The sequence below is a fragment of the Lycorma delicatula genome, chromosome 4, assembly GCF_047948215.1.
Source record: "Lycorma delicatula isolate Av1 chromosome 4, ASM4794821v1, whole genome shotgun sequence".
In the NCBI taxonomy this organism is placed as follows: domain Eukaryota; kingdom Metazoa; phylum Arthropoda; class Insecta; order Hemiptera; family Fulgoridae; genus Lycorma; species Lycorma delicatula.
In genome coordinates, this window is record NC_134458.1 from 12,566,007 (window position 1) to 12,585,456 (window position 19,450).

Below are 19,450 nucleotides of genomic sequence, written 5' to 3' on the forward strand. Positions count from 1 at the left end.
TACGAAATAGGTCGTATGCTACTCATAATATTACGATAAACAAATTTCATATTTAAAGATATTAAAGGTGTTGTGTTTGTGAAAAAATACAAGGTCAGTTTCTAATATTAAAAACTGTAATTTAACGCTCAAAGATAAAAAGTTTTATTAATGGTTTGCATGCTGTTTGCTTTTAAACCACATAATAATGGTTGCTTTATTTTGAGAGCGATATAAAACAGCATGTAAGAATTTTAGACTTAAAAGCGAGTCACGCTATTCGTTCCAACAATAATTCATCTCCTGAATGCATTAAGTTACACGTATAGTACTGCATTCAGTAGTCGAGACCGTACTGTAGATATTGTATCGACAGTGAACAGAAAAAGGTTGTCAGAAGCTGTCTTTACCTGGTTATAACAAATCAATAATTTTTATTAGAAATGAGGTATTTATAAAGTAATAGTACACGAGTTTATTAATTTAATTATTAAATACAAGCGCTTACATTTTTGATGCACCTCATTCTTTTCTCTTTTGTGCCTTAATTGTTGTCATCTTTTGTCACAACTTCGCTTCAAAATAACCTTTTACACCCTACATGCTTGATTATCTGATATAAATTATACTCTTAGTCTTCCCGTACTGTTTTTATCCTTTACGCTTTCGTCAAGAATCAAATTCATTAATGCTGAACGACCTAATACTTTTTCCACCTATCTTTTCCTTCGTTTTACAAAATCCTGAAACACATTTTTTTTAGCGGTTTCTTAAAAACTGTTCATTCTAAATGTTGTCAACCCGAGAAAATTTTAACATTCTCCTGCAACAACACATCTCAAAAGCTTCTAATCTTTGATTAGAGGCTTGATTGATTTTCCCTACTTTTCACAAAATCTACGGTACTGGCAATTTTATTCGAATTTAATATTTAACTTCTAATTATTTTTATTTTTTTTACATTTTATTACCTTTGTTTATTTTCATACTAAATCTTTCTACTGCTAAAGAATTTAGTTTCAGCAAAATTAGCATTTTGGCGAATCTTAACTATCCCTGGACTGTTATTATCATTTAATTTTTTTTGTTCTTTTGTATCTTTTCTCCATAAACAGATTAATAAGAAAAGTTCTGCACTGCACCGGATTGATCCTTATGTCACTTCTTTTTATATTGCAGATCTTTTTGTTATTTTGTATGAATACGCGGTAGTAGTTAATTTTTGTATAAATTATAAATAACTCTTATTAATCCATTTTGCTTTTCTATTTTTCTTAAAATCTTATAAATTCTACCTGTATTCGATTATGCATTATGAAATAATTTTCCATATCCACAATTGCCATGTACTTCTAACTTTAGTTTTCTTCAATTCGCCTTCTAAAATTAATCTGAGAACTAAAATTGAAATGTTTGTCCACCATCCTGGATTCAGTTTTAAGTTTTTAAATAGCAATATGATCATATGTACATGATTTTTAGAATTTGACAATAATGACAGTAACGAAGCTGATTTTTTGATAACTGCTGTAGTTTTTTAGGTATCACCAACCGTACAACAAAAATAAAACGACAGAGAAGATCCTGTATGAATTTGTTTTATTATGTTTTACGTTCAGGCTGCATTAAATAACATTTTTATAACTACTGTTGTTCAAAAAACTTAAACGTTATTCAATAACCTAGGAATAGTCTATGTAATTAAATATATTTTGCAATATTATTTAAAATTTACGTGATATACATCTAGAAATAATTATTCTATAAGTAATTTAGATTAAAAAGCTCACCTTTGTGCAATAAATATGCAAAGCATTTCCCTTATGCAGCTTGGTAGCGCGCCAAGTTCAGTATTTATTGTATCATACTGGACGGTACACGACCGGCTTCATCGATAATACACCTTCACAGGTCATTAATGATTTCAAGTTTGGTTTTGTAAAATTATGTTTCAGGTACTCCCAAAATAAATAATCCAGTAGATACAGTTCTAGAGACTTTGGCAGGCCACTGTATTGCTGCTTCTTTAGTAACTATTCGACGATCTAGAAATGTATCTGTTATTTAAAATTTGACGAACAATTTGCAGAGCATAAGTGACGTGGTTCTCCATCCATTTTGCTAAAATCGTATGTTTAATTATTGTTGTTTTCAGATATTTTCCTGTGTTACTAGTAGAATCGTATTAACTAATAACTTACGATAGGTGTTCCTATAAAATTTGCATCTGAATAAAATTGGCTTTATTTTAGTCTAAAAGAAAATTTATTTCAAATGGAAACAACATGCTCAAAAATAAGGATTCTTTGGATGAACTTCTAAAACCTATCTGAAATTATTATTTCTCTGATATCGATTTTTTCTTATTCGCGAGGCCATTTAACTTAATTAACACAAGAGATAAATATTACAAATTAATAAACACGACTGCCGAAAAAAAAAACATTGCTTTTTAATGTAGGATAATTGAAGAGCGTGCGGGTGACAATTTTGTATATATTTTTTGTTGAACATTTTTAAGTCTATTTAAACATATATATATAGTCTATGACAATTGTGGTAACGTAAGGATTCCAACGCGGGGTCATAAATCTAAATCGGTTCAGCCGTTGAGCTGCTATGGTGAAACAAACGTATACATATATAAACAATAACAATTACACTCCTTTTTGGACAATCGTATGAAAACACTAGTTACACGAATAAAATTGATCATTTAATCTATCAAATGATAGATCTGAAAAAATCTATCAGATGACCGAGTCGTTTTTGAAACGTTTTTTTATTTTATTTGGGGTGTTGAGGCTTGTGTGTTAGTAACCAATTTCTGGCCTACGTTTTCCGTAGTACGTTTATCAGGATATTGAAACGCTTAAAATTTTGGAGAAAACACATTGGTCGTAGAAGATAAAATAAAATTTCTTCTGCGTCGATCTCTAAGCGAGATCGATTAAACATTTTCAAAACTTCATGGTACGCGTTTAGCGTACGGGTCCAGCATGCAGTTTGTTTTTGATAAGTGATAAAAAATATAAACAATATAGAAAAATATTAAATTATAACCTTTTAAATATTCTTTTAAAATTACCTAATAATCATCTCTAAAATAAAGTATGTTTTTTATACTTTTTAAAATGCTGTTTATACAACTGAAATAATTATCAATTTATATATTATAAAAAATATGAAAACAAATTTTTATTTTATTTTTTTCACAATATTTTATGTAAAAAAATATAAATAAAATGAATTTAGTGTAAAATAAATAAAATTAATAATGTTTAATATTAAAAACAAAATGTAATTAACTATTTTTGTTTTATTACTTTACCAGTTAATGGTGAATAATTAACTACAGTGTCATATATTAATAATCAATATGCTGATGTATTCGGTTTGCTTCAGTTTCAATGTTAATTTTCAAATTAATAACGCCTATTTGTATTGATTCATCTTGTCGAGAACAATCAATCACATATAATGGATAATTGTTTTTATAATCTAAAAACGTGTATAGCGATTCGATATATTTATAATACGACTTTGGAAATTCTATAAACATAATATACATCGAAATTTGATCTTGTAAATCTTGACATTTTTGCACATTAGAAGAATCAAATTTTGACATGTTTGTAACATGTCTTTTTATCTTTTCTGTCGGTTTGAAAACCTACAATAACATAATGCGGGTTGTCTAATTGCAATGATGTTTTTACATTCCAATTTATAGAATTTGTTTGAGGAATTGTTCGATATTCGTGAAGTCCTGATTTCTAAATTCCATACGCAACTTTTTTAGATTGGTATCTCTCAATTTAACCAACTCAAATTAAAATTCAGATGCAGTTTTTAAATATGGTACATTCCATGCGATTTCAATTATTTCTAATTTAGAGTTATGATCCGAAATTGCAGCAACTATCGCGCTTACATCATTATTACTACGTTTCAAAACTAATTCTTGTCTATTGCTTATAATGATTTTTTTTAATAATCTTCAGGCAAACCCGTTAACATTGATAAAGGAATATGTAAACTAAAATTTTCATCATTGTCCATATAAATTTTATTTTCATCATTTATCCAACTAGCTCTTTTAGCTGATGAAATTAAAAATTTCGTCATTGAAATTGAATTTTTCATAATTGTTGTTACACCTACATTTCCAGTGTGAGCTATTTATTGTCCGTTTAAAAGATATTTAATTTCATCAAATATAAATTCACCCGCAAAATTTACGAAATGTTATGTTAATTTTTTACCATTTTCACCCGTACGTTATCCACAAATAAACAAAAAAACAGTCATTCGGAACAGTATATACAATTGGCTGATTTACAGCAGTTTTCATTTTTGCACCGTTATCGAATTTATTTACAAACTGATAATATTTGTGGCACTGTTTATAAATCAATGAATCATCTTGACGTCTATATTTTTTAAGGCTTAAATAAAAAATTATTTTATCTATATAGGAAAAATCTGATTTTTAATTTCAATATTTTATTGCTTTAAAAATTATAATTGAATGAAGCCGATGCTTCAATTCCAGCGTCGGCTTTTTATGGTAAAATATTTCATATAATGTAGATTTGAACCTTAAAAAAATAATATTAACATTTTAGAAAAATTGGAAAATTAACTCTAAAATATTTCTTAAATTTAATCCATTATTGCTTTACAGAATTTAATTTTCCATTTAAAATTTAGAGAACTAAAACTTTTAATTTTTTAATGGATTTCTTCAGTTAATTTGTAACGTTTCTTAACAAAAACATCATGTGGCATATTGTGTCTATCTATAAAAAAGTAAAGTTTATTTGCAATACATCATTTAGATAGTTTCAACAACAACAAGCGTCTTGTTCACCCCGTAGATTTAAAAAAATGTCACATTAACGGTAAAAATAAAATATTCAATGGATATTCTTCAATTATATCACCAGTATCTGCAATTAATGGAAATGTATACAAAATATAATTTTTATTTTTATTTTTGAAACTGCCTGTAATAATATTGCATTTTACAATCACATTTACGGAGGCAATATTTATCGGTTGATCTGACACATGAGTTACAGTTGGCTGCAAAAGACTCGATCCATAATCCATTAAACTTCCGATACTATAATCTTTAACAGAAAAACCTGTCCGTAGTGTGCTTTTAATTTCAGTTTGTAACGTATTGTTTTTGGTTTAACGAAAACGGTTTGTTTAATTTGTTTCAGTTATGTCTGTATGTATTCACCAATTTCATAACTGCCTGTCGGTGTAGTTATGTAATGTTTTTTAGTTATTACATAATTATTATTTTCATTTCTTTCTACATCTTCATCCAAACCAAAACATATTTTATTGCTTTGTATCTTCTTCATCTGGAATACTGTTACCGGTCATTAACCATTGTAAACCCATTTCATATTGGCCTTTTGAAAGATTAATTAGTGGAAACAATGTATTATTAATCACTGAACTGTTACCATTAATTGATAAAAGAATCGTCATCTCTTTTTAATAAAAAAAATAAACTAGATTAATATTTTATTCGCTTAAATTTCTAAACATAATCGTAACCATTTTATATAAGCTTTATCACCCTTTCTTTTGATTATTCTTCATACTCAATCTTACGCAGTTTGATACACAATCTTATTTTTTATACACAATCATTATTTAAAGTACACATCTTTATGTTTAGTTTTTGCAATTCGTGTTTCATAAAAGCGGCCCTTTAAAATTTCATTTCTAGTGTCAATCGATTGCTAAGTAACTGGGCCAAATTCGGGGTGTACAGCATCTGTTTTAAATATTTTGCTGGTCCAATTCGGAAAATAGCCTTTATCAAACGCTTTTTTAAGTTTATTTATGCGCACACAATCGCCAACTTTAAATTTAACTTTTACAATATTTAATTTCCTGTCGTATTTCTTGTTCAAGTTTTTCAACACTTGTGCTTCGTTACTGTTATTTACATCTTTTGGTTTAAATTTCGTAGCAGTATGTATCGTATTATTATATTCATCTACTAAATCATACAGCATATCGATCCATTTATAAGTGCCGTTTTCTGTAAATTTAGTCCACATTTTCGTTTTCAAAGTTTTATTAAAGCGTTCAACAGAGTCGCTTTTTTATCTGAAAATGTTGAATAGTGGTTTATGTTGTATTTTTCATTAACGCTTTAATATGTGAATTATAAAATTCTTTACCCTGATCTGTTTGTAAATGCTTCATTTTACATTTTTTAAATACTGGTTTTAAATAATGCGATTTCTTTACCAGATTTATTTTTGAACGGTTTAGCGTATGAAAATCTAGAAAAACAATCAATAACAGTCAATAAGTATTTGTGTCCATTACTGAATCTAGAATAAGGAATCATTTCAACTAAATCTGCTAGATAAAGGTCATGCAAACCCTTAATTTCTGTCTTTCTAGTTGGAAAATTGTGTCTAGCAGGTTTATGTAACTCTTTTGTTATATCAGCTTTAATTGACATTACTACAAGAAAAAAAATCTATAAATTATTAAAAGTATTTTCATTTAAACTATCTAATTCCTGTTTTAAACTATCGAAAGAAGTTCATTAATTTATGAAAAATAGCTGGATTTTTTTAAATTTTCAAGAAAAAATTATTTTTTTCTTTTTCAATTTCTCGTATTTTTAATTGCAACTGTTCATTATTTTTTTTAATTTTCTTAAAATCTTTGATAAAATAATATTTTATAATTCTGTAATATTTATCATAAAAATCTTTTGATACTTTGATCTTTCTAACTCGCTAAATTCAAAATTATTTCTTCCCTTAAATAAGTACCAGAAATTATCAAATCTAATGGATTTTTGAGTTTTGGATACACTTTATATAAATTATTTAGCTGGTCGGAATTCCGACTTGCTAATTTTCTTGTATAATAACTGATTAATCCATTTGATTTTGATTTTCAAGCCAATTTTAAAATTTTTCCGCCATGTTGACAATTTTGTAGCGTTAAAAAACCAGTATTTGTATCGATAAATAGCTTAAAATCTTCAAAAATGCCATATGAACAATTATCTTGTATTTACTCACAGCAAACATCAATTAAGCTCACTTTTAGAAACGTATAAATTTACAAACCTTTTTAATAATAAAATATCAATTTTTCATTTTTTTATATAGTAGATATTGCAAAATGTCTGAAATTAATGATATTTTGAAACGTATAAATTATAATAATAGTTGTAAAAAATCATTGAAATGCAGCTTAATAAAGTGTATAACATCGAAAAAATGGAGTTTGTAAACGCTACATTTAGTTATTCGATTATTGCAACATGTTTGAAGTTTTTGGTAGTGTACCGCAAAGACTACAATAAATTTACATAATCAGATTTGGATAAAATTAATTCAACTAAAGATGTCTGTGTAATATACAGATGAACTAAAAAAATTGATAATGGTAATAGTTTTCATGAAATTGAATTTATTTCAAATTAAATACAAAATTCTATTTTTATATTTTTGGTATAGACATACTACTTTTGTCAAAAATGTAAATGTAAAATATTAGCTCGTCATTTTGTCATGATTGTAAAAACATTAACGAAATCTACTTGTAAAATTTGTAATGAAATTAACTAACGTTTATAAAAAATAAATAAATTTATTAGAGAATTGAAAATAGTAATAAAATGGAAGTAGATTAATATTTTTTATGCAAACGTATGTAGAGCCACTCTTTTATCATCATAATTCAATAACGCAAAATTGTTTGAAACTATAGCGTTTATTGTTTGTTTATTTGATCTAAACAATGGCATACCCTTGTGATTTTCCAAATCTGATTCGTCAAGATAGGCTTTGTAATCATTAAAAGTAATATTTTTTTGCACTATATTATTTTTACACCTTTCACTTTTTCATAATTTTATCTGTTGCAGTATTAAAAGTGTACATTTTTTATCTCAAACCTATAAACTCGATTATCTGAATACCGTTTACTACATCTTTAAATTTGCACAATACTTTTTTATTTTTTGTAGAATGATTTGGGTGATTTTTGGATAGTTTAATGGATGGTTGAAATTAATCATCACATCTCATATCAACATAAAAATCATCAGTTTCAATTCATAGACAAAGCTATTTGTATCCATGTAATATAAATTGATTTATCTCCGTATTTAGCTTTCATAACATTTTAATGAAAATCATACATTGCAGTTTTACTGTGATCTAATATAGTTAATCCTATATAGATCGGTTTATTTAAATGCACTGTAGAATTTAAAGCCTTAGAATTCTTTAGCCTTTAGAATTCTTTAACTGTGCACTATATTAAATAAACACATATAGTGCATAGTTATTAACTATGCACTGTACCTTTAGAATATTATTCTATCTACAAATTAGATTTTGCGACTAGATTTCTCAGTTTAATTTCATCCACCAGCAGTTTAAAATTATTATAGTTTCTTACGTTTTCCGTACTTTTACCAAATACAGACTTATTCAACAATTTAAAAAAGTCTTTTTCAAAATCATTAGTGGCTTTTTTCTGTTTTCAATATTTAAATCTATATAAACAGAAAGCACGCTTTCTGTTTGAATGACAATATATTGTGAACTTGTTTTACAATCGATCCATTTGCTATACCTTGTTTTAAAACTACATAATGGCAAACATAATTTGTTTTATCATCTAATGCGGTCAATAAATTTTCATAATTTGAACCAGGTGGTACTTTATTAATCAGCAAAAATGGTAAATCATTGTGATCTTCATGGAAGAGTGTTGGATAGATCATATCAACTTCAAATATATTACCTATATCCGCATCATCTGCATTATTCATTATAGAATCTAAAATTTTATTGAATTGCTGTTTATAGTTCCATTCAAATTTTATATGGTAAAGGCCACTCACTGAAAATCCAAATGAATTATTCACGACGATATAGGTTATATATTTATTGGGGGCACTGTTATTATAGTTTTCACGATATTTGTTGTTTGCTACAGCATGTTTTTTAATACAAGAGATATTCAATAAACATATTGTCGCGTGTTCGCGTCTTGATCAGGATATTGAGAGATTAACAATTGAAAATATCTATATAATTACAATTTATTAGTTAAAGAACATAAGTAAAACAAGAAAAACGAATAATAATGACAATAATAAACAGCTCACAATAATAATTAGAGTAATGACAATATTAAAAACAAATAATGATCGTAGTAATTACAACAACAAAAATAATAATAATAAACAGTGATTATATACAAAACAGAATTTAAAGTAATCGTCAGGATTTCTTCACAGGCAGATAAATAATGAAAACCAGAATTCAGTTCCATTGACAAAAAGACATTAGCAAAACAGCTAGTCATAACACTTTAACCAATAGTCTTGTATTAACAACAATAGTACAATAGGTAAGATAAATATAAAGTTCTTTAACTCCAAATGCGTTTGCTGTTCACAAATAAAACTACCCTCGACAAGAGACCGTCGTGTATTCAACGAAAAATTACCATTAAAATTATTGCGACATACAGGACTGTTTCCCGTAATGCTGATGAAGTGGTTTCGAGCATCCTTCCTGTTCTGCTGAGGGCTCAAATCCGGATGAGGCCTACAGCGAAGGCAAAAGCTGAGTTTAAAAATCACCGATGTAAATGTGTACCGAGGCATTTACATCGGTGGAATTCCAACGAGGCCTGGCTTATTACTATGAGATGTAAAAAGTTAGAGGGCGAAAGACGACTCCCGTTAAAGGCCATCAGGGCTAGGAACGGTGAGGGTGTGGCGACCGGAAGCGTCACAAGGCGGATGTCTACCTCTACGGGGTTGGGATGAGGGCTCAAATGCTGTACAGAATGTATAACAGAATGCCTAAAGTTGAGGCTAGACAAATCTTTTTGAGAGATTGGCAGGAAGTCTGGAATGCTTCTCTTCTGAAAATGGACAAGACAGCATTGATGTGTGGGTTCAGCGTGGCTTTGGGGAGGTAGGATTCTACCTTTCCTGGCTGCTAACCGGGCATGTGGAGTTTGAGGGGTACCTGTGCCGGTTTGGTAAACGCGCTACCTCTCCTTGTAGATACTGTGAATAACAGGACACACCGGAACAAACTATATACCACTGTTGTAGGTGCTCAGCGACCAGCTTAACATCTACCGATTCTGTCAGATTGGGCAGCTATCTATTGGAAGATTACTGTCATCCCCCTTACTAGACTGCTCCGGAACAGCGATATGATTTTCGCACCCTTCGATTGACCGACGGAATTTCTTTAACTTGACCAGCTTTGGTCGACGCAATTGGACTAGGTTACCATCGTCGGTGACTTCTGGATGCTGACATAGGCGAACACGTTGTCGACGACAATGATGACCACAACGAATACGACGAGAACCATCGCTGGTACCTTCCTCTCCATCATCGTCGTCTACAATGACCTTGTCGTCTTCACGCGATGGTGGTGGTGGTGGTGGTGGATTATGATCGTTGTCAGCGTCACTTGGCTCGAAGTCTGTTGTCGACCCAGTGGCCTCATCTTCCCGACGAGGATCCGCATTGGATTCATTATCAAATTGAGGAGCTACCGCTGTTTCTTCGTGTCGCTGGAGTCGAACAAGACCGACGTTTTGTACGCATTACCACCATCAAAAGAATGGTTGTGGCATATTCGACCTCTAGTTGATCGAACGTATTACGTAATAAAGGTTCCCTGATCTCAAAGAGGTCACGGAACGCAGCCATAAATTCTTGGATGTCATGCTCCACATTAGACGCTGCAATCGTAAATACACGCACCACAGTATTAGTAGTCATAAGAAATAGTAGAGAGAATTATAGAACGACCTTTATACGATATATATAGCACAATGCTGAGTTAATTGAAGTGTGATAACAAAAAAACTGTTGTTTTTATGGCAGTGTGTGATAACAACTTTGTTTTGTTATCAATTTTTACTATATGCAATTTTAATTGTAGTGTTATATTAACTACGCGGTTTATGTAGTTTATGCAGTTATAATTGCAATTGTGATTTCCATGTGTAACCACGATAATAAATAAATTTAATTATTATCACTGAGAGAGACACTGCATACGATAATAAAGAAATTATTTTAATTATCACTGAGAGGGAGAGAGGGACGTATCGCAGACGATAACAAGGAAATAATTATTACTATCACCGTGAGAGAGAAAGAAAGAAGTATTGCACATGTTAACAAAGGGATAATTATTTTATTAAAAAATGTTATCTCCGCATATACTTCCGTTAAAACTTGTTATCAATTATATGTTATGTTTTAAATGCAGATTTGAATAACATCGTGATAAGATAAAAAGAAACATTCAGTTATATTTCTGTAACTGATAACATAGAAATAACTATTCAGCGGTTTGAATAATAACGTGATAACATAGAAATAAATAATTATTCAGTTACCTTCCTACACAAAGCCTTATGCCTACTGTACATAACAAAGAAATTATTTTAATAATTGTTAACTTTTGTTCTTACAATGGATGTGTCTTTTAGACTTAAAACTTTTTACATTATTGTAAAAATCGGTAATAAAAAGATTTTTGTCCCAAAGTGGCCAATAATCTTATATAGCCATTTATCTGACTTGCCGATTCAGACCCCCAGAAAACTAGCTTCCTTAGGCTTTATTTATTTGGGTGATTGTCTACGCATAAGATGCGTAGACTGTGGTGTATGTGTTAGTATGTGGGAACAATTTGTTACCCACCAAATACATAAAACTACAAGTAATTTAAAAAAAAACACATCCGTCAATTTAAAACGGACCACCCTAATACCCCCGCGTCGATAACCGAGATTAAATTATAATTCGCTTTACAGAATTGTAAATTGATTAATAATTTGACTATGTATCGATACGACGGTGCCAAGGCCGAGATATAAGAGTGGTGAGGCGTGTAAAAAAATAAAGAAATACCTTTTTTTCTTCCTATTCTTCTATCCAGATGAAATACGGTCAATATAACAATGAACGTCAAAGCGTCAATAGCTAAATAGCTCTATCGTCAGGTGCGATGAAACTACCCTACAAGACGCGTTAAACTTAAAAGTATTTCAGACCTATATCAAGTTGACCTTGTCGAGATGTTACCGTATGCTTAATCGAACAAAGTTACATACTGGCGATGATAAATTGTTTTTATAAACTGGCATATGGTTTACGGGTGAAAAACAAAACCTGTACGGAAATCGCCAAGGCCCTTAAACCTAGATTGGAAAAATATCCGATGCGACATTTCTAAACCGATTCGGGCAAGGACTTTTACAATCCGCCAGTGAAAAAGTTATTAGCTTTGTACAATATAAATCTCTATCCTACACATTTTATAAAAAAGCATCGATCGTCGAACGCTTTAATGGAACTCTGAAAACAATGATTTGGAGAAAATTTACCGAACAGGGTACGTACAAATTGTTAGATTTACTTCCGAAATTGATCGGTAAATATAACGGCACTCATCATCGCACTACCGGAATGAAACTTAAATATGTAAATAATAGAAACGAATCTACCGTTATAAGATGACTGAATACGGTACTATATCGAAAGCCTACATTACCGAAAATTAAAGTCGGCGATCGAGAACGTATAAGCAAATTAAAAAAAATCTTCGCCAAATGATATTTGCCGAATTGGACAAATGAAATATTTACCGTTCATAAAGTACACACCGATACTCGTCCCTGTACCTATGCTCTGCTGGATATTCACGGTCAAGTGTTGAGCGGTAGATTTTACCTTGAAGAGCTAGCTAAAACTGGCGTTAAAAATAATGTGTATTTAGTCGAGAAAGTCTAACGAAGGAAAGGCGATAAACTGATTGTAAAGTGGCAAGGATTCGATAAACGACACAACAGTTGGATAAATAAAACGGATTTTGTACGGTGATCGTGTCAGTCGTAAACATGAAACTGGAATGTCAACAAGTCGGTGATGTTACGCTACAAAATTTCGACGAATATACAGGCGGCGGTTGTGACAACGGAAAAAAGTAACACAGATCTCTTTTACTGAACACGATCAGATGTATTATTAGCGGACCTTCTACTTGCGGGAAAACAAACGTGCTATTCAACTTGTCGTTTTCACCCGACGGGTTAAGATTCAGAAATATTGACGTGTTTTCTAAATCGCTGTACCAACCGAAATATGCATTTTTAGAACGAGTCAAGACCGGTATACCGGAGATCGGTTATTTTGCCTACTCTGAAAACGACCAAGTGATGACCCCTGACGAGGCTGAACCGAATTCTATAATGATCTTTGATGACGTAGCTTGCGAAAAGCAAAATAACATTCGCAAGTACTTTTCGATGGGATGTCACAACATCGATAGCGTTTATCTCACATAAACATATAATAACGCTGGGAAGCACCTCGTACGAGGCAACGCCAATTTTCTTCTGGTATTAAAGCAGGACAATCTCACTCTAAGTAATATACATCAAGATCACGTAAACACCGATATGAAATTCGATCGGTTTAAAAGCCTATGCGGTGTAGCCTGAAAAAAAAAACACGGTTTCGCGGTTGTGGATAAGGAGAGTGACATAGACGATGGATAGTATCGAGTAGGCTTCGATATCATTGTAAAAGAGATCAGTTGATTTACAGCGGTGATGGCAACCATACACCACCTACGAGGACGAAATATCGTATTCGAATGCGATACACTTTAACCAAAAACCGCAAAACAACTTGTGCTTCAGATACTTTGGCGATCGGGAAAAATTTTGCGGCAATTACGTTTGTCGTAAAATCAACTACTGCAAAAACAAAGACCGACGATATTGTCAACACATAAAACGAATGAACCGCGGCTATCCGATAGTGGTCCTGTGATGATCACCAGCTAAGGAAAGATCTTCAAAAAACGGCTATTAATAAAATTTCTAGAAGAATGCGTCAAATACGACAAGGCTATCGAACTAGTGATTTACGATAAAAATAACACAACGGTACGACACAGATGGAACTTTATCTCGAGATTTAAACCCTCGTCGCACGCGTATAGAAACCATTGTTGGAACTTCGAAACCGACATACGTCCATGGATTATACAAATGTTTTCATGCACATATTAAAGTACGGTAGTCGGTTAGAAGGAGCGAGATGTTGCATAGTGATAACAGAAGTAATATTCTGATAAGATCGCCTAAAACGTTATTCCCCTTAGCGTTATCGTACAGACGAAATTGTTTTGTGGACCCGCCTACGGAGTGCAATTTTTCGATGATGTACCGAAAACATTAACAATCAGACGTGGAGGATTACCGTTCGACATTATTAACAACAGAGCTCAGGTCCTCTTTTCTCGCGAGTTTCTGAACGAGGCGCTGCTTACGATGCGAACAAACGCCGAAGTATTCGCTATGAAATACAACGACCGTCTGTTTGAAATCGAAAACGAAGATTTATTGCGAACGTGGTGCGAGTATTCCGGCGCGAAACCTGACGAATTTTGGTTGTTGAACAGCTATCTGTAGCATTTACATCACAAGGCAAACGTCATCCGATCAGACGACTTTCCGAACGGTACTTGACAAAGATACCGCAACGCGACCACTCGACAGTCGCAGATATTCCGTTATGGGTAGGCAATGTAAAAATATCTGTGGTGTTTAAAGACACGAACACAAAAATATCTATACCGTTGATTGATCAGGGTGTGACGCAATATTACTGCGAATTGTGTGATACCAATCCGGCTAGGATGAATATTTCATTAATAGACGTGATTCGATTCTTACGGAGAACCAAAAAACACGCAATGTTCTTCAGGTCGGTTGAATTAAGATGGTGACAACGCGAACGGTTTTCGGTCAGTCGTAACTACGATGTCGAACAAGTATGAGGTCGATCGGACGCTGTCTGAGGCGTTGATAATGGAAATCGATAGAATACGAGAATTTATTAAAAGAAAACACCGTTACATGACGCAAGGAATAACGGAAACGGATGAAGTTATGGAAAAGTGTTTTAAGCCAATTGTTGAACAGCTACGCAAACTTAATATGACGTTTAAACAAAACTACGGTGATGGTGATGTTAAAAAAGAAAAGGAAGAAATAAAGGAGGTGATGGATATAAAGGAAGATGGTAACCTATCTACGCCAACGGTTATGAGAAGACTGTTTAGAACTCCACAAAATGAGTTTGTCAAACCTATAGACCTACCGTCGTCACCGGGTTATCGTGCAAATTATTACATGAACCTAATTGTTTGGGAAAAAGTATGAGAATCGACAACGTGTACGGAGAGAAAAACGTTAATGATTGGTGGATCATTGAATAAATGGAGGTCGCGCTCAATGGAAATAGAATTTCTATCGATAAAAAAGGATATAAAGGAACCGACGTCTTGTATCAGTTGATATTTTTTAATGAACCCCACAGTTATACGGAAAACTATTTACACGATTATAAGAAACTCTTAGAATATATAGAAGCGCACAAGAGTCAAAGTACCGGCAGCATAATTTCCAGTAAATCTAACAAGTACATTACTATTATTAAAGAACTGTTTCCTCGTAAGCGATTCGGAAGCCAAAACGACGACGAAAGCTCAATAACAGGATCAGACCTGCTTATGAGGTTAGACCGGGTTACGTGTACTGGGACGATCCGAACGAACTTTGCGATAGACTGCGTTTATTGGTGGCTTCAAGGCGTGCAGGTCATATTGGTCACAATAACGAAATAGTTTCGATCGTAGAAGAACTGCAAGAAGGTGCATACATAAAGGAGGGTGGAGTTAGCATTTTATCAGTTTAAAGATGAGTAACAAGTTCAGACGGTTTCGTGGTGGTGGAGCGTACAGTAATAGACGACCGCCCACGCGAATTATTGATACATTTGACAAAACTACCGATGGGATTTTCAATATCAAAAAACGAAGGTTGTGCAACGAGTAAAGTCTCGTCGAAGACGATGATGCTACCACTTTCGGTTTTGCAAACAAAATTTAAGTAAAGCAAAGCGATTTGACCAATCGATACATAGCAACGGTTTTACCATCTGACAACAACGGTCTATCGTTTTCAAACAAGCGATTTTGTGACGTCGGTGAACCTTCGACAAGACCGATGCCGATAACCTCAATTATTTACACAACTTGTTTGGTGAAAAGAATATAATTTATATGAAAGGAAGCGTTTTCATGAATTCAACAATTATGGAACGGTAGATGTTAAAGGAAGTGTTATTACCAACGCTAGAATACCGGAGATTTATCAGATTTAACTACAAAGGGTTACGTTGAGGAATATTTATTTAGATTTACAGACTTATAATGCAATATTTACAGGCCTCAAATTTTGAAGAAATTGATCGAGACGCGTTTATGAAATTTTTAGACAGTGCTATAGTGTCAAACAAACAACAGTCTAATAAAGAAGAAAGCTTACCGATCACTCCTCCTGCTCCTAATAAAAATAAGCAGAAGGACGATCTGGCAAAGAATTTGGTGGTACGTGTACCAGAAATAGATCCATCTAAAAATAAAGTAACCTTTCCGATCACGGATCCAAACAGTCTTTCCTCAATCGCCGAATATAGATCGAGGAACGTCGGTGGACAATCATAAAACGTTCAGTCTTTCTCCATCATGGGAAGGGTGAGGAGGTCAAAAGTATTATCAGTAACCGAATCCGTGAGGATAAGGTGAGGAAGTCTAAACGAATCACCAGTCTTAAATAAGGCGGCGGACTGTTAAAAACTCTAAGTGCATGAGCGTTAGGATCTTACATTGGTGAAAAGGTATTAAAAGGCGCCAAAAAGGTAGTCGGTAAAGTGATAAACAAAGGAATCGATCTATTGCCGGTAAAATTACATATTCCAGGCTATCAATACTGCGGACCAGGAACGAAATTAAGAAAGCGCTTGAAGATAGGCGATCCCGGTATCAACCAGTTGGTCGCTGCTTTTTAAGAACACGACATTGCATACCATCAGTACAGTGATAACGGAAAAAGAGCGGCAGCGGATTGTAAATTAGCTGATCGCGCTTGGGAACGAGTGAAAGGCAAAGACTCGAGTATCGAAGAAAAGACTGCTGCATACGCCGTTACAAACGCGATGAAACTGAAAGCGAAGTTCGGTGGTGGTGGCTGTGGTATAGTGGTGGAAGAATAAGAAGAAGAAGAAGAAGAAGACGAACAAAAAGGAATAATATAAAACATCTTGTAGAGATGATGAAAAGAAAAGCAAATACTGGAGGCAGGAGATTATACCTTAAACCTTATCCTTTGACAGGATCGGGGGTAGGCGGTAAGAAAAAAAAACGGCGTCAACGTCGTCTCCGATAAAGGGAATATCAGTGCGACCGCTATCGAATATAGAATTGACGTGGTACGCGAAAAAAAACTAAATATAGCCGATCTTCGAGGAGTCTTTATGCTGGATGCATTACCCGAAAAGCCGAAGACAAACGAGTCGGCGATAGTTAATCTTGATCGCAGTATTGGCCATGGGAAACATTTGGTATGTTATGAAAAACGAAGGCGGATGAGAGACTATTTTGACATTTTCGGTAATTTGCGTCCACCGAACGAATTGATGTGTTATTTTCCACCCGACTCGATTATAAACTACAATCATCAAACCAGACAGCGTATAAACGCAGTTATCTGCGGTCATTTATGTCTTCAATTCCTTAGTCGTGGATCGTCCGCATACCAGTAAACATCATTATTATAGTATTATTTTTAGAACGTTAGCTACACCGCTTTTGGTCCGGTAGTTATTTCGTATTCAGAACTTCTCGCAGGCATCTGAGTCGTCTGGTTGCTAGTCGATAAGAAATTAATTTGTGCTTCTGCATTCGACGTGAACGGTTGAACACCACAGGAATTAAAAAAAGGAAAAAATGAATATTTAATTAGCAAAGTGTGTACGGCTTTTGTGTTACAACAAATTTTATGTAGAATTCCACCGTTCGGGTGTAAAATACCACAACAAAGATCCATACCGGTAATCAGTCTTTAAAAAAATTTTAATTTTCAAAAATACACTTTCAGACCGCGGTCTATGTCGTTCTACATCGCTGAGGTTTGAGATATCGTCATCAGAGTTCTGAAATCGTGTGCCAACCAGACGTAGATGACGTCGAAGAGGTGACGTTAGACATTCACAGAACAGTTTAAAAATTATAGACAAATTGTAACTTCAAATCATACAAAATCTGTCAGGATATCACTATACCTATCAGATGAATTTTTCCGAGTTGTGGAGGGGAGACTGGTTGTGGTGGGAGAGTCTATAAATATGATGTAACCGAGTGAAGTAGTTTATTCTTTGAGAAACGTTCGAGGTGTAAACGTTACGGATCGTTTAGTGAAAACGATGTTCGCGTACGCGTCTGTAGTTGACGACTGTCGCCTACGTGTTTTAAACTGAAACAGTTACGTATATATTGTCGATTTATCTAAACACAAATTCGATAAAAACGGTGAAAACCTGGTGTTAAAGTTGGTTTTCGGTGATAACGGACGAAAATATTATTGCGAATTTTAATGCGGTAAAAACGCTATCACTCTTACAGACTGTAAAGAGGTGCGATTTTCTGGGTTCTACAGTAACAACGGTAACGTGAAGGCGTTTAAAATAAACTATTCTTCGAATATGACGCTGGACGCGTCGACGTTAAAACATATTATTAAATCTTATCGGAAAATTAACGTACTCGTTTTAAACGTGTATGTAGCAAACGAGAAAAGAAAAACCTCTCATGTTGTGATTACCGAGGATTTTCTTTAGGACGTGCGATGAGACCGATTGTTGTACTAAAAGTGACGCTGAACCTTATCACTGAAAATTTCAGTGATAAGAAGACTCTAGCTCTTAGTGCTCCCTTACCGACAATTTTATTTTTATCGCTGATTTTATTTTATTTTCTTCTATTTTAATTTTATTTTGTTTTTATCACGACAATTTTATATTATTTTTATCATGGCAAACAATCGTCCGATTTTCAAGATTCAAACGGGGTATTTGTAAATAGGTTGAAGGTTAACTTTTGCGTGCATCAGGTACACTCTGTATCTAACAGATCACGATTATTCGGAAATATATGTATAAAGTTTGTCTGTTTGTTTGTTATCGCATCACGTGAAAACAAACCGATCGATTACTTTCAAATTTGCAGGATACATTTTTGTTATCCCAGAGAAGGTTTTAAGCCATCGACCGAGGCCCTAACTCCCTTAAAGGTTAAGATGTTAAAAATATTAATTATTTCTAAGGAGGGTGAAGTTGTGAATTTAAGATATTCATTAAGGAAAAAGAGATTATTTTTTTTTACTTCATTATTATATTTCTGCCACCATAGTAAAGAAATAAATTATGAATTTTTCGTCGTCAAAGGTGTGTATACTTTAGTTACCATAGTTACTATTATTTTTTTTTATAATTTAGTTT

General features: G+C 33.0%; 1 protein-coding gene across 1 annotated transcript in view; it reads left to right on the forward strand.

Moving 5' to 3' along the window:
- The first annotated feature begins 14,919 nt into the window (after window positions 1–14,919).
- Window positions 14,920–19,450, forward strand: part of LOC142324243 (uncharacterized) — a 54,670-nt gene continuing 50,139 nt past the window's right edge. The window contains exon 1 of the mRNA XM_075365101.1: window positions 14,920–15,188. Coding sequence (XP_075221216.1) covers window positions 14,920–15,188 — 269 coding nt within the window. The remainder of the gene's footprint in view (window positions 15,189–19,450) is intronic.